The following is a 22,541-nucleotide window of genomic DNA, read 5'->3' as shown; positions in this document are numbered from 1 at the left end:
GGCAGAAGATGAAGATGTGGAGGAAGACGAGGATGAGGACGAGAAATGTGTCCGTTATGCTGAATGGCATTTCGGAAGTGTCTTTGTGGTCAGAGTAAGGCTGCATTGTGGCGGAGGTGTCGAAGGAAGGGGTTCGAGATTCCTGGAGTGAGTGGGCGTGCAGCTTCCGGTTGGTGGCTCTGGTACCCCGGTGGTGGGAAGTATGAGCTAGCGAATCTATAGCTGTGTCGCGGCATTGTGAGAGTCGAGACTATCGCATTGTCAATGCGCACGACATGCAATCTGCGATGACTGTGCACTGTGAGTATGGACGGGAAATGTGCGCGGATGTGTTCGCGATATGGCTGCTGTTATCTCATCCAATGAATTGATCGTACACGTCATCGAAACAAAATCTACTTACACCTCTCAAGCAGTGGTCACCATCCCCACAACGTCTTGATTGTGTCGCCAATTGTTGCTTGGCCAGCTTCCTTCCTCTTCATACGAGCTACCCGCTCTTCGATAAATGTCTGTTCCAGCTGCTTTGCCACACCAGTTTGCGCCCTAATCTCACCAACTATAGCCATCCTCTCGATCTCGCGCTCTTCGGGCGACAGGCTCTCTAGCTTCTTTTGGTACTCTTCCCGTACTTCCGGCTTGATCTGCTTCCACACATCGGTATCGTCCATGCTGCTACTCGATTTGCCAATCTCAGCTATCGGCACAGCTGATTTCCCTGACGATGATACGCCGCTCATGGCTTCCGCGACATTCCGTTTCGACAATATGCTTTCGAATTTGGGCACTGGCCGTCCCTCTACCTTGGCCTTCTCCATTTCCTCCTCCTGTTGTATCATGCGCTGGTAGAGTTTATCTGCGTGCATTTGTATCCGCTCGTCTTCTTCTGGTGACCTCTCGTCCATGGTCATGTAGCCCAACGCCTTCAAGAACTTTGACTGTATGTCGTAGCAGCGGTTGAACTTGCGCGACTCGCCGATGCACATGGTTCCTGCCGACCACCATGATTTGGGATTTTGGAAACACTCAAATTGGTTCATGTATTCTAGCGCACAGTTCTCCATGGCGACTCGTCCGATTGAGGCTTTGCGATCATTGTAGGCGTCTACGAGGTCTCGTAACTTGTCTTGTTCCGACTTTCCGCGGTTGTTGACGACGTCCTGTGGGGTGTAGGTCTTCCAGAGGTCGGCGTATCGGCCATCTTGGAATTGCGATTGCGGTGGCACATATGGCTTCTCGGGATCGGTCTGTGTTTGCGCTTGCGCTTGTGTGGGTGTTGGCGATTCGGCGGGCTTTTCTTTGGGAGCGGAGGGTAATGAAGGTTTCGGGCCAGTGGGCGCCTCTTTTTTGAGGAAGTCGCGGAGAGATGGATCGAGTTGGTCTTGCCCGCCTGAGCTATTCCCGCTTCCCCAGAGCCAGCCCATAGTTGCGTCGGCGTATAGATTCGTATTCGCGAGGTGAGCAGGTGAAAGTTCCCAAGTTGCGGGGACAGTGAACATGGGTCGGGGGTCCGAGCACCCGAGCATGTCTTAGCGCGTTGGCCTCAGATGCGCCCGGGCATAACAACGACTCGATTACGCGACGGCGACGACATCAACTCGAGGAATTGTTACGACACACATTGTTATGGCGCCAGTCGGTATGTTCGTTCTGTTCAAGGATTCATAATCCGAATTTCATACTCACACGTCTCTAGATCGCCGCGAACATCGACAACAGCGCGTGCGCGGTGCTGGGTAAGACACTCGAGAACTCCTGAGACATGCAAACGCTGACTACGACAGGCCTTCATCTGTGCAAGCGTCTTTTGGCTTCAACTTCGGCGCTCTCAGTTCGCAACCGACCAAACAACCCTCTCTTCCACCCCAGCAATCACCGCGACGAACACCAGCCCAGAAGACACCCAGGAGCGCAAATGGCTCGGCACAACGGCAGAGAAGCGCGTCGATTCAGCGTAGCAGTACATCAAAGCGGAAAGCTACCCCAAAAGAAAACACGGTGACCCCTCAGTTGGGCAAGAGGAAGCGGGGCTCACCAAATGCGCAGCCAGGCCCAGACGACGCGGCAGAGGATGAGCTAAGCCCTGACCGTGAGGACGCCGTGCGCTCCATCGAACAAAGCAGGAGGATCGTTGGGACGGTTCTACCCATACGCGAAGAACAAGACAACGTACCAGATGAGCTATCCATATTAGAGGAGGGCGCCAGTACTGCACGCGAGACGGTCTTCGCCAAGTCTACCGTCATCAAACGAACGCCTCCCCAAGCATCGTCACAAATACGCGCAACCCCTGTCAGTGCCCGAAAAAAGACGCCTGCCACCGAGGGTGTTGAGCAAGCGTCAGCTGTATCGCGGCGGCCGACACTACGGCGATCGCGTTCTACGGATCCTGGCCCGGCTACACCCAGCGTACTTCTAAACGGGCAACCCAGAACTTCTTCCGCTTCACAACTCGGCGCTATTCTCGAGACACCAGCTGCAGCTTCAGTGGACGAAGAGAGCGAAGATGAGCTATCGCCGCAGCTCAATGGATCTACACCGCGGGTGGTTGGGAGCGAGCCACGGCCGCAGCGAACCGCAGAAGAAGATATTGAAATGGACGCAGACGAGCTCTCCTCACTCGGCCAACCGACACCAATCCAGCAAACGCCGGTAGCGAATGGTGCGACACCACAGCACCTGAAAGAGCAACAGTCTGAAGAGCAAGCCACTCCGCCGCAGCCAGCCAAACGAGGAAGACCGCGCCGGGTAGTGGAGGAACCCAAGGAGGTTGAGGTCCCCGCAACCACGGCGACGAAGCCTGCCAAGCGCGGCAGACCCAGAAAAGAAGTCGCAGTCCAGGAACGCGAACCTCAAGCAGCGCCAGCTGTACGCGAGCCAGAAGTTACAAACAGCGAGGAGCCAACACCGGAAGAAGTGAGCGAGGTTCTTGACGATGTCTCCCCTGACCATGAACAAGCATCTATACACTCCCCCAAACCTACACCACGGAATCAGGACGCTGTCGAAATTTCCAGTGCGGATGAAGAGTCGGACGTGTACGAAGAGCCGGAGCCCGAAGAGGCAGAACTCACTCCACGACCCAAAACGAGAAACCCGTCTCCCAAGCAGACACAACGCGCCAAACCTACGTCAGAGAAACCGCCTCGGAAGCGCCAGAAATTCTTAGGGCCCAAGCATACAATCTCTGTCATGCGCATCAAGGGCTCTGCCGTCCGAGGCATCACAGTCGCAGACACCACGCGTACCATCTTAGAAGAAACCATCGACCACCGCTTGGGCCGTATGGCCGAAAAGCTGCAAGCCTCACAAGACTCCACCCGTCGCAAGGAATATCGAAGTGAGATCAATCTCTCGCTCTCTTTCAAGGAGAGCCTCAACGAGAAGTTACTCGACTTGCAGGACGCAAATGATCTCTTGAGCACCAACTTCAAGAAGATCAAGTTGTTCAAACGCGATAATGCTGAGCTTCGTAGGGAGATCCTCAGTCTTCAGGACAGCAGACAAGAGATTGCTATCGAAACGGACGATGTCCAAGCACGATACAACGCCGAGAAGGCCGAGGTAGATGCCAGAAATACCCTCAGTGATGACATGTTTGAGATTGAGGCTGCGATAAAGAACGGTCGGAAAAAGGCACGCAAAGATGGGAGGGAAGAGGAGGGCCCCAATATTCCCCTTCCTATGCTGCTCCAAATGGTCGGCAATGACGTCACTTCTCGAAGTGGTGGCCTTCTGGCCAATGTAAAGGGCTTTAACAGGCTCTTGGAAAGAGCTGCAGGCTTTCTAGAGGGAAGAGCCTGATTGCACAGCGAATAGCTGGATGCAGTTTCTTGTGTGTACTTTCGGAAAGATACCCGGCATTATCGCCACCTTCGATATGATATTTACCATTCTCATAATCTGCACCCCTTCAATCTCCTCATGTCTGCGGACGCACAACAGCATCTGAAAAGCTGATCATGATGCCTCATATACGATCGGGTGCTATTTGGCAAGAACACCTGGGGTAGTCGCGTGTCGTCTAACATCGGTCAAGCGACTAGTCTGCATATGCCAAGGCGCGCCCGCTTTCATGCACGGTTACGCAAAGGTGCATCACCTAAATGATATTGGCGTGCTGGAACTTGCCTGTGCGCATCACAGGGTCCATGGGCTACGGCCTTAACTCCCCAGCCTGCCGGTTTGCTCTCGCCTGACAGTTCTACCAAACCTTTATCCGTTCGCTGAGCCATTGTTGCCAGTACCGGCGCTCTTGCCTTTCCAGAAACCAAAAGCCAGGCAACTCAACCGACGTAATCACAATCCTGCGTCCTGTATCTATCAGGGAACTCTTTACCAGAAAAAGCAAACATTTATAAGATTACGTGGTTGAACGTGCGCTTCGTTCTAATCAAGACCCTGTTACATTGCAAAACGGGAACCGGCGGGAATACGTTACACGACAAACTAGCTTGAACCAAACCTGGAACTATCACCAGATATCTGACACAGTTTCTTTCACTACTCCTACAGCAGCTCACCAGATCAACCTACCGCTCAATTGACGTTAGGGTGGTTATTCGTCACGGTTCACTTACCAAAACTATGACTCGCGGAAGCATCACCTGCGACACTAGTGTCCCAAAAACACCGACGACGGAGCCAGCACCGTCCACGCTGACCTCGGCCGATTTCAAGACCCCTAAACCACCTCTTACCTCGCAGACAACTAAATCTCCACGCAGCCCATCAAGCAAATTCTCGTTTCAGGAGCAGCGGCGAAAATCGTTCTTGGAACATCTGAAACGATGGCACTTGAGCCACGAATCGAGTAATTTCTTTCAAGGAAAACTCAGCTTACTACCTTCCGAGCCTGAATACAACGAAAATCTGGAATTGGGTAGAAGTGTAACTTGTATTTTGACGGATTCGAGTTTTACGGACTATAGGAAGACGGTTGCTATTAAGCTTTTTGGACCGCAAAAGGACAGCGTAAACGGCAAGATAAGAGAACTGGGACGGGATATCAAGAGCAGGAGCATGGCTTTACTCAGCAGCGAGATGAAGCTCGCGGAGGACAAGAAAGAGGAGGCATGGCCGTCACCAGAAGCCATATCCGGCTCTTCAAACAGCTACTACAACCTCGTCATCCGCTTCGGCTCAGGATGGCTCTCAGCACGCGACTACTTCAACAGACTCTACTTCCGACACCTCGCTGCGCGCTTGCCAGGTCGGAGTAGCCACTGCGTCGCCAATACAGCAGACTACGTCTTCCGCGTCCGCTCACAAGCACTTGGCCCACCACCCTCAAAACGAGACACAGTACCCATCCAACCACTCTTCCACCAATTCCAACGCCTACCCACGGAACTCCAAGAAATGATCCTCATGACCGCCGCCGGACTTACCCGCGACTACGACCTCACCAACGACGCGCGCAGGAACTGTGCCAGAGCCTCCGAAAGAGCCATCAGTTTATCAACCTTACTACGCATCTCACGCGGCATCCACGACACAATGCGCCCATACATAATGCGCAGCACGACCTTCCATTTCGGCCTCAGCGGAACGACAAACTTCCTCTGGCAATGCGGCCCGACTTATCGTCCCCACATTAAACGCTTGGCCTTCCATTTCGGGAAGAATGCTTTGCTTCATTGCGTGCGCTGGTTAGCCTCGGATGCGATTTTCGAGTTTCTAGAGCCGCCGCAGCCGAATGGCGGGACGGGCTTACCGCTGTTTTGGCGCTGTCAGTTGCGAGCTCTTGCCAAGGAATTGCATTTACGCGAACTTGTTATTGACATTGAGGGGATTCCGAAGGCGGATGTTGCGATGGTGGTTAGGGTTATGATGGAGGTATTTGGGGGTGTGGAGAGGGTGAAGTTTGTGGAGGGATCGCCGCCGGGGAAGACGGTGGTCGTGGATATGAGGAATGAAAGGTTAGCGGATTTGGGCAAGGAGTCTTGGAGGGAGCTGGTCAAGGGGTATATCGGGAGGTATGAGCGCCAGATTGGGTGGCATAATTGGCATTTTAAGATGGATTTGGTGGGCTTGAAGGACCATGAGCTGGATGCGTTGATGGACAAAGAAGCGGAGTTTTTTGATAGTTGATAGAAGGTGAATGCATGATGACGGTGTTATTTGTATATTTTAGGATTTTGGAAAATACGGAATAGACATATGGCGAGCTCATGGTAAGGTGAACCAACGGTAAAGATATGGCTTTGTGATCTGTTGACGGTTCCTGCATTTACGAAAGATGTCGTCGAGCGAGTGATGAACCCTGAAGGAGAGAATTGCATACCCAGATACTAAAGTCAATCTAGTCTACGTCGCTTCGATCATAACTTTCCTTCTTCGAAAAAACATCGCCTAGTGCGTCATTAAAGAAATGGCGTTCAGAAAAGTGTTACTTTGTTTCGGCAGTTGACAGCCAAAGTACTTGCGCCTGGGTACGCAAATTGTGACATCGGCGATAGAGGCTTTCAAGGTTCTTCGTGGGAACTATAGTGGGTGCGGTACGCGCAACAATTTAAGGTTTCGTCGACACCCAGGCTGTGCCCAACACTGCCCGCTGCCAGCCTCATTACCGATCCTCCGAGGCTTCTTGAGTTCGTGAGGCGACGTGTGGCCATTGCGAGAGGCTAGCGCAACGGGTCCCTGCACGGAAGCAGCGGCAGGCGGAAGGGGAACAACTCTAAATTTCTAGTTCCCGGAATCCTCTTCTTTTGTCTCGACATCGAGAATTTCCGAGAGCATTCGTCCGCATGATGGACGTTTGGCATCCTAGACCACGCTCATGACGAGTGGCTGCGTTTACTTTGGCTACTCAGACGATCATACGCAAGACGACCTCGGGACTCAACCTTGGAAACTGCGACCCGGCAGCACATGCTACGATACAGCCACATATCTTCTGCGCGACAGTTAACGTCGTTGTTGCTATCGCAGAGTCATGCAAGTCGTGCAAGAAGGAGTCATGGACGGCAAAACATGACCTCGTCACTTGCGAGGGTTGTGGGATAGATTGTAAAAGTCAAATGTCACTAGTAATGAGCGTAATTGAGTGTAAACTCCGCAAATGTACGTAAACCTCCTCTCCCAAGGTTGCCCAAGAGGCCGTCATCTAAAATCCCCACTTGGCAATCTTCTTGTACGACTTGTGCTTGACGCTGGTAGTGCGCTTCGCGACGCTCATGCGCTTCACGACAGCGCTCTCGTCTTCGTCCACATCTACACACCCATCAACATCCTGCGAGGAGCAGAGCGGCGTGAGAGTCTTAGAGCCCATATCGCAGAAGTTTCCATGTGCGTCAACAAAGTCCGGTCCCCAAGACGTGGCAGATTCACAAAGTCCCTTCGCTGAGTGGCTTGCAATGTTGGACACGACAAGTGCCTCGGTCATCCACTGGGGGCGCTCAGAGACACTACGCTTGGCGCCAGGTTGGTCTGAACACGAATGTTAGAGAAAGTCCTTGCGCGGTAGGTATAAGGGGATGACTGACCAGCGATAGGGCCACTGTCTGGGCCAAAGATCGTGTATGTACATCCTGCGTTGCTGCTCGCGGTGTCGTTGACGTTTTCACCATACGCGGAGGTATCGAACTTCAGAGAAGCAGCCGCAATATCGTTGGTATGGTCTAGATACGAAGTCAGTGTATGTATCACATGTGTGCCACGACCGTCATTTACCTGCATCAATCCAAGTGCACCTGGGGACGTAGTCGCCGCCGTCGTCTAGGCGTCCCGCTACCTCGACGCTCTCGTACCAGGATTGGCCACAGACTGATCCAATATCGCCAGTCCATGCACCACCGAAAGTGCCGTCGAACTGCGTCACGGTGATCCAGGCAATACATGTCGCGTCATCGTTGTTCGAGATGCTGACGTATTTGGCTCGTTGGCCCCCAACCCCCGCGTCAATGGTGCGGTCGCAAATTCCACCAGAACCGATATCACAGCCATCAGCTTGACCCTGATATCCGTTTACCTGGGAGAAGGAATAGACCTTGTTGATCGAGCCAGACTAACCTCTTGTTAGCAGCGGACTCTATGTTGTCCATACTTGGACGTAGCACTCACAAGACTGTCTCCGTCGTTACCAAGGTCGGGTAGACCGGCTGCAGGAGTGAAGAGTGTGTCAGCAACTACCATGAAGATATTAGTTCTCTTGTGATGCTGTACCTTTGATTCTGACAGTTGCACCCTCTGGTGCTGATCCTGGGACGTTGGCTTCGAAAAACCCAACCGTAGTCAATGCGTCAGCCACGAGCCCAATGGCTGTGAGAACCGAGGCAGCCATGTTGAAACTTGCGCGAAAGCTGATTATATGATAGTTGTTCAAAGCCGTTTAACTGAGAGGGAGAAGTCCGGTTTGGGTGATGAGTGCTTGGTTCACAGAAGGACTTTTTATATCTCTTCGGCTTGAGCAGTGCTTGTTGCTATCCATGACACTATGGAGCCATGGTGACATTTCTCCGGAACTTCGGCATGCCATCGTAACATGTCTCAAATCGAATAGCAAATCAGAACTTCGTTGACAACATGTGCTCGGCCCCCAACTGTTGCCAATACTTTATCCATGCGAAGTGGAGGTTCGGCTTGTTCACTTTGTCAGCCTGTACGAACATTAGGTATGCTGCCTATGATATGGCCGACCTTTGATTTGCCGTAGCCTTCTGGGTATCTCATCCTTCTAAGACACTGATGAACGCAAATATCAAGACCTTCCCGAATGGTAATGTTGAGTGATGTCGTCTTACCGGTTAGAACAGTAGTCTGCCTGGGAGCTGGAGGATCGCTAGAAAACCGGGGACTAATGACGAAAGTAGGAAAAAGCGACACCGGTACGCCCTGTCATCTCCTCGGAAGCGCCGGTGGAAAGCAACTAATCTGTGATGGAGGTCGAATTGCCAAGTCCGCGGGACAGTTATAACCCACCTCGCCCACCGACTCAATGCTCAGCAACACCTTTCTCTACCAGCTCCACTTCTTCTTTCGAGACAAGATCGACCACTCGACCCCAACAAGCCACCATGAAGCTCTCACTTGCCCTGATCAGTACTCTGCTTACGAGCTCTCTCGCACTTTCGGTCAAACGACAAAACGATGTACCTTCCTGCGTCAACGGCGATGTTGCCGACAGCAACGGCGGCCCATACGAGGGTGGTATGTAACAGCAACTGCCGGCTTCGGTCCTTTAGGTAAACGAGCTGACACCCTATGTTTAGGCGCTGAATGTGAACAAGACTGCTACTTGACTGAACAGGAAGGGGACAGAGTCGATCAGATCTGCAAAGGGTACTGCACTGGAACACCACTCGTGACAGGAACTGTTGTGTACAACTGCTATGGAAGTGGCTGAAGCGTGTACGGAAAGCCTTCTGGAGCGGACTTGTTGGAAACCCATTGTGTCAGAGCATTACATAGATACTTTCACACGCCAACATTGAATGGATGACTTCAACTTAAGCACCGCATAAATGCTTGTCTTCCGGGCGTACATGCTTATCCCTCGTGCGTTTACCCAGCATAACTATGTGTCAAGACGTCATCGTCTCGCCAATCTCTATATGAGATTCGTTCTTTACTATGAGTTCGTAAGGCTCGACCGGCAATACGGCTTACGCCCGAAACTCATCGACGAATGACGAGGCGCATGGTTGAAGCGAGATCCCCACACAAGACGCCCTGCAGAAGATTACCCCGGAATACACCGCGGACGTTGGATCAAAGTCTTGTTGCTTATGGTGGTTAAGGTTAGCTGCCGCCGTGACTAATCGAAGCAGGCACGTGGTGGTTGTGGGGGCTACATAAGGCGCCCCGAGGCACCCCGTCTGGGGTCTTGGTAAACACCAATCCCAAAATCAGACAATGATCGGGTCGACCGTGCCACCCAACCCCGCCTCAACGTCGCAACGCTAAGGAAGAATATGTGCGTTGTTATGACCCAGCGATGTCATTTGGGGCGTACATGAGTCGGGTTTTAAGAGAGGACGAATGACGACAGTGCTAAGAGCAGCTGCAACCGACGAATCTACGCGACCAGCGACAGCTTCAGACACTGGAAGCGACAAGGAAACGTTCCGTTCCAACCGATTAGCCGGTGAGATGGTCTGAGCCCTTACATGCAATAAGCCGCAGTGTGACACATGACGAAATGTCCCATGAGTATGCCTTACTCTTGGCAAGAAGCGGATGGCCTTATTATGCAGCGATGTCTGGAGATGGAGTACAAACACCCTAGCCGCCCCCCACGCTCGCATCTACTGAGAGCGGACTCGTTCAGAACCGTATTCAGACTTGACAATTCTTGCTGTTTTCGAAACTCTCCCTAAACCTCCTGCTTCAGCATTTCCAATGCAGCTCTTCCAGGTCATCAAAAGATCGGCGTTGCTAGCCATACTTTCTTCTCCATTCCACGCACATGCACAAGCATCCCAGAACGCAGATGGGCAAGAACTAAGCCCATACAAGTTTGTGCCCTCCCCATGTATCGGCACAAGTCAACTAACCGTTCGATAGTCAGAACCTGACGCTCCGTTTCTTCAAGGATGGCCACGACGACACGTGTAACTACTACGACTCCCGCGACGCCTTGACCTTCACTACGAGTAGTATTCCCGTCGTCCCCCACTGTTTCAGTCTTGGAGACCTCTTTGGTGGAAACGCCACGCAGGGCTTTGTGAACCAGACATGGAACCTCGGTTCTAACAGGTTTGGTGACGAACAAGCGGGTATATACTGGACGCTTCTCAACGCCGACAAGTACGACAGATCAGCAAACTACTCTCGGGTCCTATACCGCCACCATGTAGTGCAGGCTTATGACGACATATGGAAGGAGGGCCATCTCTCAAATATGATGGCTACCGTCTACGGAGGGGAGGACTGCTCTGAACTCGATCCTAACGATGACCAAAACTTGCTGAATTGGTTTGGGTACAGCTGTTGGAGTGCTGATGAGGGTGATTGTGGCAATACACCTTACCCCCTCAATAGTTTCAATCTTGCCTCAGTCGACCAGAGGTCAGACCGCAAGTGCTGGTTGCATTCGGAATTGGGCGCGGCTGTGCATGGATTCTCGTCTTCTCGGGCGATAATGGGAGCTTTCGCGAGTGTATCTCTAGCTGTCTGGCTGGCCTTGTAAGGTATCCAGATGTTGACAGGAGAATTTGTATAGCTAGACATTGAAAAACTCAACCTCAAGCGCAAAAGAAGTGATTAAGGCAGAAAGTGAGCACACGGCATTGTGACTGTGCCACAAGTAGGGCCGGACTGCTTTCACCAGCGCGGATCCAAAGATTCCGGAAACGTGTTACAGAGTGACCAGAAATCATGATAAAGGTAAGAAGTTCGGAATGTCATTACGCCTATGTATGCCCAGCCTTTTGAACCCAGTGTCCGAACGCCAGCAGAAGAAGAAAAACAAGTAGACAAGACAGATATACCGCTGCCGCTGCCCACATCAAACGCCGTGACTATGCAAAAAAAGCCCAACACGGGGGTAAAACGCCAAAACTATACACCACCACAATCCCAGCATCTACCCACTCCCATGACTTCTCAACTTCCGCCCAGCCGCAAGACCCGGACCAACGCTATTACCGAAATTCGTAATATTCTCCCTATCCCCACGATCGCCAGCGACACCAACTGTCTTCCTCGTCATCTTCTTCATCGGAAGCTTACTTGTATCATCGCCATTGGTTCGCGCCTTCTTATTCGGAGGGCCGCCGTTCAGCGAATCGCAAGAAGACTGGGATGCGAGATGGGGAAGTGGCTGGGTATGAGCTTCCTGCGCCACCACGTTAACATCTAGCTCCCGTAGGGAAGAAGGGTTGCCTGTGGGGAGGTGCGAGATGGTGTGGGCGTGCGCACTGATGGAGTGCGAGAAAATGGGCTTCTTGCTTGTGTCGGCGAATATGTCGGTTGGAGATGAGAGGTTGAGTGCTCCTGTGGCGTCGTCGAAGATGGGTTGCTTCGAAGGGCTACGTGTGGTGGTATCGACGGGTGCGGGGCGGTCTCGAAGACGAGAGAGGATGTTCTCGTGTGCTTCGGTGCGTGGGAGGGTGGAGGGGATGGTGTAGGAGACGCGCTGGGGTGTTTCGCCAGTGGGATTGTATTCGATCAAGTTCTGGGACCCGACGACCTCGCGGAGCTCGTGTAGCGGTGCCCGAATGTCCGCATCTGCAGCAAGCGATGGCAAAGTCTCCTTCAACGTGTTTGCTTGCGCTGACATGTCGGATTCAAGAGACTGAACGCGATCGAATGAAGTGGATAGATGATCGCCAATGCTAGAGTATGAAGCTGCTACTGTTGACGACAAAGCGGCCAGCGATGCTGTATGGGCGGTGTGGTGGGTGTTGTTCTGTTCGCGGATGCGGGCTACGATGTCATCCAAGGATTGAAGCTGAGTGTCCAGGTGTGCCATCTGAGCCTCAACAGTCTTGACAGTGCTCTCGTGGACGGAAGTAGTCGTGTCCTTGATCGAAGTGGAATGCTGGGTCGCGGCTGCAAAGTCTGACTTGATCTTGGTCTTGACGGCATCTCTTGACTTGGATACACCCGCCAGGATGTCTCTAGACTTATCTGACCATGCAATAACGCCATCAGCATAAGCATCTTGCCTCGTCTCGAACGTAGCATTGGCGGCATTCATCTCCTCTCGTACAGCCGAGAGCTTCTCGTCTAACCTCTTCTCTTGCGCGTCGGCGTTTGCGTTGATGATGGCGGTAAGCTGAGAGAGCAGTTGTTGGCGGTCTTCGGCCGACTTCTGTTTCTCCTCGTTCACGACCTTCTCAAGTTGGCCCTGAGATGTCTTGTTCGCCTCGACCAAGGCTGCGTTGGCCTCTACGACCTGTTGGTGTAGTCGCTCGTTCTCGATTTGCTGGTCGTTCAAATCCTTGACTAGATCGTCAAAGGTGGTCTTGAAGTCTCGTCCGAGCCCCGCATAGGACGCGTGTACTTGCGTGTGGAAGGCGTCGAGTTCCGTGATGATGTTCGCAGAGATTGTCTCTGCCGCTGCTGAGAGCTCATCGAGGCCTGCGCCGATCTTCGTCTTGACGTCTTCTCGAAGAGTCCTGATCTCCTCCAGAACTTCATTCATGTGGTCGCGCGCTTGAGCTGTCTGTCCGTTGACTTCTTGTTCGGAAGTCTGGCATGCCTCCATCTTTTCCTGCAAGAAAGACTGCGAGGTGCCAAGCTGCTCAAGTTCATCTCTGACAAAAGCCTGCATACGTTCCGATATCGCGTTCATCAGCTGTTCTTGCTGTTGCTGAAGCTCCTCTATCCGGTCCTCAACCATACGGGTAGTGTCGACAACCTGGGTTTGGGAGGAATTCCAATTCCGTCGGTTCTGCGATTGGAGTTCTGATTTCCGTCGAATCTTCGACCGTAAACCGTCGATAGCTGATGTGGTCTTGCCGAGTGTTGAAATCATCTCTTTCCCGACCTCTGCGAGCTCTTGCTCAGTCTTCTGATGCGCCTTTCGCAGTTCCGCCTCTTCGGTAAGGTTTTGGCGTGTGTGCTCCAAAACAATCTCAGTCTTTTCTAGGATGCCCTTGGTGCCTTCCAAAGCTAGCTGAGTTTGTTCGTTGTCTTTCTTCAAGGTCTGGAAATTTGTCGTGAGTTTGAACAGATCCTCCACTTTGTTGCGCAGGTTGACCTCCATGGTCTCAAGGCGGTCGCGTTGTTCCTCGCTAAGGATTCGTCTCGATTCGCTGACTGTTGTGATCTCCTCGTAATTCTCCTGTGTAAGATAGACACCGTTGCGCTGCCGGGTCGCTATTAATTCGCTCTTTAGCTTCTCGATTTCGGCTGTGTACTCCTTGAGCAGGGTCTTCTTGTTGATGGCTTGGTTCATTTGCGGCTTGTTGCGGATGTTCTTCGCGCGGAATGCGTAGTCGAGGGTGGATATCGTCTCTTCGAGGTTGCTCTTCGCTGGCGACAAGGTCGCAATGATGCACGTCTTTGTTCGACCGCCCAACGAGTCTTGCAGCAGGCGGGTGAGTTTTGACTCTCGGTACGGGATATGTGAGCTGCGTTCGACGAGTGCGTTAATAACGCGACCCAGTGTTAGCAAACTCTTGTTAATAAGACCAGCCTCTGCTGCGCGCTTGTTTTCAGCACCACTGCGCTGGATGTTCTCACTACCCGCAAGATCGACGAGGTTGAGCTTTCCGGCGCTGAGGTATTCCTGGCCATCTTCTGTCGTTCGCTTGATGTAGACGGTAATGGTGAAGACGGTATGACTTCGCGAACTGAGGTCGTTGCACTTGGTCGCAGCTACCTGTCGCTTGTGGCTGCCGTTGCGCAGCATTGTGATACCCTCGGCAGCAGTCTTGAGATGGCATTCCTCCATACCCTGGACCATGGTGGTGGTGGAGCCCTTCTTGCTGTTGTCGTCGTAGATCTTGAGCTTGGTCGCATCGTCTGGTGAAAGCAAATCGCGGAGTTCTTCGTTGTAAAGTTCGATGAAAGAGCATTTGACCGAGTTTTCGATCTCGTCAGTCTCGAGGCGTTGGAAAAGCGCGTAAAGCACGCGTGGAATGATACCGGCGGCGTCTGGCAGAGGAAGGACATTGGAGATGTCACCAGTCATGGTGTAGGTCTTTCCTGTGCCGGTCTGACCGTATGCGAAGATTGTGCAGTTGAAGCCGTCGACGACCTAAATTTTCGTTAGCGGAGGTAATCACTACTCTCTCATTCCAACTCACTTCGTCCAGAATAGGCGCCACAACTTCGTCGTACATCATGGCCTGGTCGGCTGCGGGAGAAAAGACCTTGTCGAATTGATATGTCTTGTTGCTCAGCGCACTCGGGCCCATGGACAGGTCTACAGCTGTGCCCCTGATTCCGTTGGTCGACACGACGACGCCGCTGTTCTCGCGCACTTCGCGGTCATTGCGCCCTCTACACCGGACGACCACGTTGATGTTTGTCTCTTCTCCTCCCTCGCTTTCGAAGTCTATCTTGCGCTTTAAAGGCGATGATCGTGGAGCTCGCGCCGACGAAGCTACTGATTCGGCTCTCGATGAGCGGCCGTCCATGGCGGGTGTCGCTGAACGGCCACGCGCCAGATGGGGCGGGCGCGTCGTGGGAGGTCGCATGCTCGTCGTATTCCGCTTGACCGGCGGTCCTGGCCGCGGGAGTCCAGACATGGCGACGTTCGGGGGGTGGTGGACGTGGATATGCGGGTTAGGGTGACATGCGTCTGGTGTTGCGGAACCTGCACACGTAAACAGTCAGTAAACATGTTCATGCAGGGATCCTGCTTAGCTCAATGGCACAGACCACGCGCTATCAGCTATCGCGAACACGGCGCGCTACGTCAATGCAGCATGCATGCACATCTCCATCCACATCTCCGTATACATTTTGTCTTCATGCCTTGATCACTGAGCCGATGCAATACATTCAAATGATATATCATTAGCTTCCCCCTGTGCAAAACGTTGGAGCTCCTAGTCAACCCAACTACCTGCCTGCGCGTCTGCCCCGCCACCCCTCACTCACCGCGATCGTGTTACGATTTGTCCTTCATTGATTAGAACGTTGTCACAACGTCGATTATTGTATCGCTTCACTTCGGCTTCGTTGATCTTTATTCTTGTGTTTGGGGCTGCACGGATGAACCCGGCGCCTTGTCCTCGTGGACACAGCACGCGCCTATGAGTTCCTCGCTATCTACGAGCTAGGCAGCACATCGACTGACAGACACACTACAACAACTCACTCCACTCATACAATTACTACATACCCACCATGGAAGACGGCATCATGCAGTTACAGCCTGGGCGCAGTGTTGGCTTCATGAGTCCGTTGCGACCATCTTTCCCAGTTACCAAGCTGACTGATACACAGCCCTCGGTTGCTCCCTACACGAGGTACTGACGACGATCAAAGCCGAAGTCAAGGCCTTCCCACGCTTCCAACTCTACCACGACGAACTACGACCCATATCATCACCCGTACAAGTCGTCCTCCCTGACAACGGTCTGCGGCTACAGTTCGACGGCCCCGACCAGCGCCTGCGCCTCATCGAAGTGCTCGATTTCGCAAAGGCCAAGTTGGTATACAAGGACATCGACGTATATAAGCCCGGTGAAGGAGGCTTCTCGGGCGGCGTATCAGGCCCAAGGTTTCGACATGTCTACGACAAGCTGCTGGGACCGACCTATGGCGGAGAGTACATCCCCCCGAAATCCGAAGACCCAAACGCGAGCGGCACATACAATCTATCGTATCCAGGGATAGCGTTCAACTTCCCAGTTCAACACTCCGCCTACTCTCCAAAGAAGGACTTCATCTCGCTTCTGTCCTCGTCAGCTACTGGGTCTGCAACATCCATGGCGGTCTTCAACGGCGAGTCATGGCAGAAAGCCCGTGGAACATTATTCACAGCAATACCGCCGAATCCGAGGTCGTTGGCCCTAGGCAAAGCAAAAGATGGTGGCCCAGACGAGATCGAGACGGTCAAGGTACACGGAGAGGGTAGGATAGAGCTCGTCAGGCGCTCCAGTCCTCCATTCTGGATCGTTCTCAGCGAGACAACGCCACAGGATTTGATCATGGAGCTTGGTGCCCCAGACTCCATCTACCGCAAGAACGATCATCGTCTATCAATACATAAAGACCGGAGGACAAGTGACGCGTCAGATCTCTCGCCTGGGGGCCTCACTCCAGATGATGACTCAGACCACGGCTCAGTGGTCAGAAGCGACGACGAAGATGCTTGGGAAGATGATGATGAGGCCGCATTGGAAGCTCAAGAGCGAGAAGTCGCAGCGGCTGAGCACTTTTATAATTACTATCATCATGGCTTTGACATTCTCATCTCCCAACCTACGCAGATCTCCCCACCTTCTCCCACTGCGGAGAGACACGAGTCGGAACTACATGCGCAAGGCGAGCTCAGCGCGCAACCCCTAAATCACCTCACTGCAATCAAGATCATATTCCACGGTAACGTGCCTGGTTCGTACCAATTTAACCGGCACAGACGAAGCAGATGGACACTCGAGCACGTACCCTCAGCCATGTACCGCGATCCCCTTAGTTCGGAAATGGGCTTTGGAGATATTTCAGGTCGGCTAAAGGAAGTCTTCAAGCCATACTATGACAATGAAGAGCAAGAGAGATTGCAGCAACGCGGCATGGCCTTGAATAGAGGCTGGGGTGACAGCCCTGGTAGTAGTTGCGAGCTTCTCGGAGGCTGGGAAGAGAGTTCCGGGAAGAAGAGTAAGTTTGCGAATGCGGGAAGTGTCTTGATGGAGGGCGCTGCGGATGTTGGAAACGTGGAGCTATTTGGATTTCCGGGCATGGTGTTTGAGGTACTGAAGAACGGAGCTGTGAGCTCCTTGACCGTGTATTGATACGATATGAGTGTCGCTGCTGGTACCTGCAGAGGGTTTTCAGTACTATAGAGCTAAATGCAGTAACTCACCACATGCATTTTTCCTTAAATTTCATAATTTCGTCAGCCGTGTTGATACTTAGCAGAGCATCAATGATCGGACGTTATCTCCGCGTCATCGCCGATTACGGCCGAACCATCACCGAGCCCATCTATGGATCCAGAAATATTGGAACTCTAACACTTCCCCGCCGATTCGCCCGCCCATGATGCTATTATGCTAACCCCAACACGCATCCTCCGCGCATCATGGTCAAACACCCTCCGACTGCCAAAATCTAGTTTCCCGCCGCGACCGTTAGCGTCAACGAACCCAACCTACCTACGACGATGCACCGATGACCTGTATTCGTGGCAGGCGAGCCCCGAACGCGTTTTACGTTATGGACACCTGGAGAAGCGGTTGAATGGACAGAAAGGCGAGGCGGAAGGCAATGCGCCAAAAGAGACCTTTACTTTGCATGATGGGCCGCCATACGCCAATGGGCCACTGCACATTGGGCATGCATTGAATAAGATCACCAAGGACATCATCTGCAGGCACCAGGTTGGGCAAGGGAAAAAGGTGTCATATATACCTGGCTGGGACTGCCATGGTCTGCCCATCGAGATCAAAGCTCTCCAGGCGCAAAAGAAGGATGCGGCGCAAGCCGACCCAGTAAGCGTGCGTGACGCTGCGCGCGAACTGGCGACTCGGACGATTGAAGAACAGAAGCGCGGCTTCAAGGAATGGGCTGTCATGGGCGACTGGGACAACGCATATCAGACGATGGAGCCCGGTTTCGAGATCAGACAGCTGGAAGTGTTTAAGAGCATGTTTGAGAAGGGCTTGATTTACAGGCAGTTCAAACCCGTCTACTGGAGCCCGAGTTCGCGAACAGCCCTTGCGGAAGCTGAGTTGGAGTACGATGAGGGTCACAAGAGCTTAGCTGCTTTTGTGCGATACCCAGTACATCTTTCGGAGGCTTTACAGAACGGGGCTTTGAAGGAGGTAGACCGTGACGTTAGCGTAGTCATCTGGACGACCACACCCTGGACTCTGCCCGCGAACAAGGCGATCGCGGTTCACAAGGACATGCAATACTGCGTAGTCAAGGATGCCGAGAAGGACGGCGAACTGATCCTGGTCGCAGCTTCACGAGTAGCGGAGTACGAGAAGATCCTCGAGCGGAAGCTCGAAGTAGTGATCGCAGATGTGCGTGGCGCAGATCTAGCCGGTCAAGTTCAGTACGAGAATCCGTTTCAAAAGGCAAATGGACTACAGTCGATAATCCATGCCGACTTTGTCACCGACTCCTCAGGTACTGGACTAGTCCATCTCGCTCCTGGACATGGTATGGATGACTACAACGTATGCATGGCGCTCAACGTTCCAGCTTTTGCTCCCATAGATGATGCTGGTGCTTTCACCAAGGACGCGTTTCCGGAACAACCCGAGCTTCTGGAAGGTCTACCTGTCGCTGATATCAAGAAGTCGGGTAGCAATGCTGTATGCAACTATCTCCAGACGCTGGACATGCTTCGGGGCAAGCAAAACTACCGCCACAAATATCCCATCGACTGGAGAACGAAGGAACCTGTCATCACGCGCGCTACTGAACAGTGGTTCGCGAACGTAGAAGGTATCAAGGACGCGTCGATGAAAGCAATTGCCGACGTCAACTTCATGCCTGAGACGGGTAGAAGTCGTCTAGAGAGCTTTATTCAGGGACGGAGTCAATGGTGTATCTCGCGACAACGTGCTTGGGGTGTCCCTATCCCTGCCCTGTACAAGGTCGAGGGCGACACACTAAAAGCGACCATGGACTCTGAGACCATCGACCATATCATCGAGGTAATCAAAGAACGTGGCATCAACGCCTGGTGGACGGACTCGCACGACGATCCAGCTTGGAAGCCGAAGCATCTCACCGAAACATACGTACGCGGTAGAGATACCATGGACGTCTGGTTCGATAGTGGCACCAGTTGGAAGCTCCTTCCGCAGCAAAAAGACAAGCCTGTTGCCGATGTATACCTTGAAGGCACTGACCAACACCGCGGCTGGTTTCAGTCATCCCTCCTTACCCACGTGGCAACCCAGCCTTACTCTACAGAGACCGTCAAAGCACCATACAAGACCCTGATCACCCATGGCTTCACGCTCGACTCCGACGGCCGCAAGATGAGCAAATCTCTCGGCAACGTTATTTCCCCATCCCAAATCATGTCCGGCGAACTCCTCCCACCCGTCAAACGAAAGAAGCAAAAAGGCGTCAAGCAAGACCCAGCAGCTAAGCACACACCAACATACGATGCCATGGGCGCCGATGCTCTCCGCCTCTGGGCCGCAAGCAGCGACTATACACGCGATGTCACAATCGGGCAGCCCGTCCTGATGTCCGTAAACCAAGCCCTCCACAAATACCGCGTCACTTTCAAATGGCTGCTAGGCATCTTCTCGCTTCCATCATGCCCACCACCCTTCACTTCATTCAACGAGCTCACACCCACCATCGCCGAATTCAGCGAACTTACTGATCGTCTCGCCGTTCACCGACTGGTACAAGTGAGCGCGGAAGTACACAACCACTTCGGCAGATACGAGTTCTTCAAAGGTGTCAACGCAATTAACAAGTACATTTCCATGGACCTGAGCGCGTTTTACTTCGAAACACTCAAAGACCGGGTGTACACTGGCGATACAAAGGACTGCGAGACACTTCAGCGCGTTTTGGGTCTCATTTTCTATGAGCTATTGCAGATGCTTGCTCCAGTCTGTCCGTTACTTGTAGAGGAAGTTTGGGATCACGTTCCTGAGGGGCTCAAGGAGAAGAGTGCTCATCCTGCGCGCGCGGTTTGGTCGCCTCTTCCTGCGCTAGCTGAATCTGAATCTGCTAGTCTGGAGGCCATGAGCGAGACAACTAGTACACTAGGCGCAGCCATCAAGATCGCACAAGAGCGCCTCCGTGCCGAGAAAAAGATCGGTTCAAGTCTCGAGAGCGCAGCGACGGTTTACCTACCAAATTCGACCAACGCGGAGATTTTCTACGCTGAGTTCACGAAATGTATGCAGCCTACATTCCTCACGCCAACGGATCTCGAAACTCAGCTCGCTGGCCTCTTTGTTGTCAGCGATCTTCGATTTTGGACACCAACAGGGTCGTTTTTTGCGAACAATGTGTTCACGGCGGAGGATTCTGATACGGTGAAGCAGCGGTCGCAGTGGTGGGAGGAGGAAGCGCTTTCGAATACCACGGGGGTGTTGGGTAAGGCGAAGGTGCTAGTGCACCCGCCTAGTGGGGAGAAGTGTCCGAGGTGTTGGCGCTTTGTCAAGGAGGAGAAGGAGGAGATTTGTGGGAGGTGTAAGGGTGTTGTTTCGTTGCAGGGTGGAGTGTAGTTGTGACTAGTGCTTGGGGTGCATTGTACATTACTGTAGGATCGTAGTGTGTGCTATATTCAGAGACCGAAAGAACGCTTTCCTTTGCGCAGTGCCTCCTTTCATCTGTTTCGTGGCCTCTGCTCAAGTCCAAATTCTCACTGTGGCAACTCCATATCTCGCTCGTCCCGTTCTTTAGTATGAGGTAGTCAGGTTCAGTTGCTATACTACTTGAGGCTATGGTCCCCATAACGTCGCACCTCTTCCTCCGTTGCTTGGGCCCTCCAAGCCCAAAGGATCTTCTGTGCCGGCATGAAATCCTTTGCAGAACCTGGACTGGTAGACTTGTTTCCGCTCTTGGTAGCATTAGACAATTTTTGTCGCCAGGTTCGTCCTTTCTCAGGCTGGCTGCTTTCCATAGAATTGACAATCCCACTCCGGTACTTCTTTCAGGCTTGCTGCTTTTCATTGGATCAATGCTCCGACTCCTGGTAACCCTCTCGCGTTCTAGAAATTGAAGAAAGTTCGAGGGAGCCAGTATCAATTTCGGTGTTGAAGATCGTCTGGAGGGTCGTAAAGGTATGCTACACGAGGGTAGATTTCAGGGGATTTGGGCCTGATTCCAACCGCCTTGGAAAGCCTCTGTCGCCATGTCCGCCTTTCTTTGGCGTTGACGCTGTCCCTGGGATGGTCAGGCTCAGATGGTCCAGGCTGGATAAGATCTGGAGAATCAGATGGCGCACGGGAATTACGCAAGGACGGTACATGTGCCAAACGCGCCTGAGTGGCCCTCCACGCTGACATTGAACCTGTATCAGAATCAACTGCCTCTCCTAACAGTCTGCGGAGACGCGGTTGTGACGACATTTGTTCGAAACCTGGATTTCGTAGGCTTTCTCCTGGTACCTCTGGAAACCTGCGGGACTTCTCTTCACTGTTATGTACTGCAGACCTCGTACGTCTTGATGATACTTTGCGGTCCGGCTCTTTCTGGCTGCGGGAAGCGGAGAAGATATTTGAGGTGATGCGGCTAACTCGCTCTCGAAGCGATGGAGGGGGCCTCGGCGTAGTAGCAGGTTCTACGTAAGGAACGGTATTGTGTACAGTCGAGGGCAAATGCATTGTAGCTCGGGTAGGTGGGTAACTTGTGGTTAGCGGTGCCTTCTCGGTTGCCTCACGGTGGTTGAGACTGGGCTCAAGGGATCCCTCCGGCGAAAACCTCTGCTCATCCAGCCTTGCAACCATAGGTTCTCTACGGAGAGCCTCGTCTGTGATCGTTGGCTGATGCTCATACAACTCTGTTCTTTGTTCGTTGGATATTCCAACTCGGGCATCTTTGAATTTAGAAGTGATCTGATCCCACGAAGTATCCACTTCCTCTGGGGTCATGCTGCTCGTGGCTAATGCCAACTCCTTGTCCTGATCGGCGTATTGGTCATCCACTGCGGTCCGTGAACGATGTGTTTCCTGACGGGATATACTAGACCCAGTGACTGACACTTCCGAGCCATAGTCATGATCTGAGGGATCCAAAGCTATCCTTGTTGAGCCTAGGCTAGAGAGTGCCGGTACACCTTGCCGCGCGGCGTTAGAGGATGTATCGTTCTCTTCCACAGTAGCCATATAGTCCGTTTGAGGTATCGCAAACAATGCGAGTTGCTCAAGATGGCGTGCGAGATGAGACCTCAATCTATCTGCATGCTGACCACATAACGTGCAAGTCCCCCAAGAAGCGGTGGATGGGCGCTGCAATCCCCGATGCAAGCTCAGAAGTTGTGCCTCTTC

General features: G+C 52.7%; 7 protein-coding genes across 7 annotated transcripts; 4 read left to right on the top strand and 3 right to left on the bottom strand.

Annotated features, from left to right (window-relative positions):
• Window positions 1-419: 419 nt before the first annotated feature.
• J4E87_002892 (uncharacterized protein) lies at window positions 420-1,526 on the bottom strand (the record flags this gene model as incomplete). The annotated part of the gene is made up of 1 exon (XM_049374526.1): window positions 420-1,526. One exon carries the CDS (start codon window positions 1,524-1,526, stop codon window positions 420-422), a length of 1,107 nt encoding a protein of 368 aa, XP_049235517.1.
• A 100-nt stretch (window positions 1,527-1,626) lies between these two features.
• On the top strand, window positions 1,627-3,804 carry J4E87_002891 (uncharacterized protein; the record flags this gene model as incomplete). The annotated part of the gene is made up of 3 exons (XM_049374525.1): window positions 1,627-1,639; window positions 1,697-1,736; window positions 1,785-3,804. The coding sequence occupies 3 exons, from the start codon at window positions 1,627-1,629 to the stop codon at window positions 3,802-3,804; spliced, it is 2,073 nt and encodes a 690-aa protein (XP_049235516.1).
• Window positions 3,805-4,587: 783 nt separating this feature from the next.
• Window positions 4,588-6,093, top strand: J4E87_002890 (uncharacterized protein; the record flags this gene model as incomplete). Its single annotated transcript, XM_049374524.1, has 1 exon — window positions 4,588-6,093. The coding sequence occupies one exon, from the start codon at window positions 4,588-4,590 to the stop codon at window positions 6,091-6,093; it is 1,506 nt and encodes a 501-aa protein (XP_049235515.1).
• A 1,015-nt stretch (window positions 6,094-7,108) lies between these two features.
• On the bottom strand, window positions 7,109-8,136 carry J4E87_002889 (uncharacterized protein; the record flags this gene model as incomplete). The annotated part of the gene is made up of 4 exons (XM_049374523.1): window positions 7,109-7,431; window positions 7,488-7,622; window positions 7,675-8,008; window positions 8,065-8,136. The coding sequence occupies 4 exons, from the start codon at window positions 8,134-8,136 to the stop codon at window positions 7,109-7,111; spliced, it is 864 nt and encodes a 287-aa protein (XP_049235514.1).
• Window positions 8,137-10,341: 2,205 nt separating this feature from the next.
• Window positions 10,342-11,084, top strand: J4E87_002888 (uncharacterized protein; the record flags this gene model as incomplete). The annotated part of the gene is made up of 3 exons (XM_049374522.1): window positions 10,342-10,457; window positions 10,507-10,931; window positions 10,984-11,084. The coding sequence occupies 3 exons, from the start codon at window positions 10,342-10,344 to the stop codon at window positions 11,082-11,084; spliced, it is 642 nt and encodes a 213-aa protein (XP_049235513.1).
• Window positions 11,085-11,527: 443 nt separating this feature from the next.
• Window positions 11,528-15,143, bottom strand: J4E87_002887 (uncharacterized protein; the record flags this gene model as incomplete). The annotated part of the gene is made up of 2 exons (XM_049374521.1): window positions 11,528-14,650; window positions 14,700-15,143. 2 exons carry the CDS (start codon window positions 15,141-15,143, stop codon window positions 11,528-11,530), a joined length of 3,567 nt encoding a protein of 1,188 aa, XP_049235512.1.
• Window positions 15,144-15,747: 604 nt separating this feature from the next.
• J4E87_002886 (uncharacterized protein) lies at window positions 15,748-20,777 on the top strand (the record flags this gene model as incomplete). The annotated part of the gene is made up of 3 exons (XM_049374520.1): window positions 15,748-15,799; window positions 15,847-17,333; window positions 17,757-20,777. 3 exons carry the CDS (start codon window positions 15,748-15,750, stop codon window positions 20,775-20,777), a joined length of 4,560 nt encoding a protein of 1,519 aa, XP_049235511.1.
• Window positions 20,778-22,541: the final 1,764 nt, after the last annotated feature.

Source organism: Alternaria ethzedia (assembly GCF_023757985.1).
Source record: "Alternaria ethzedia strain BMP 0044 chromosome Unknown scaffold_5, whole genome shotgun sequence".
NCBI classification, from domain to species: Eukaryota; Fungi; Ascomycota; class Dothideomycetes; order Pleosporales; family Pleosporaceae; genus Alternaria; species Alternaria ethzedia.
Note: the sequence above shows the minus strand (reverse complement) of the source record. Positions and strands in the feature narration are given on the sequence as shown.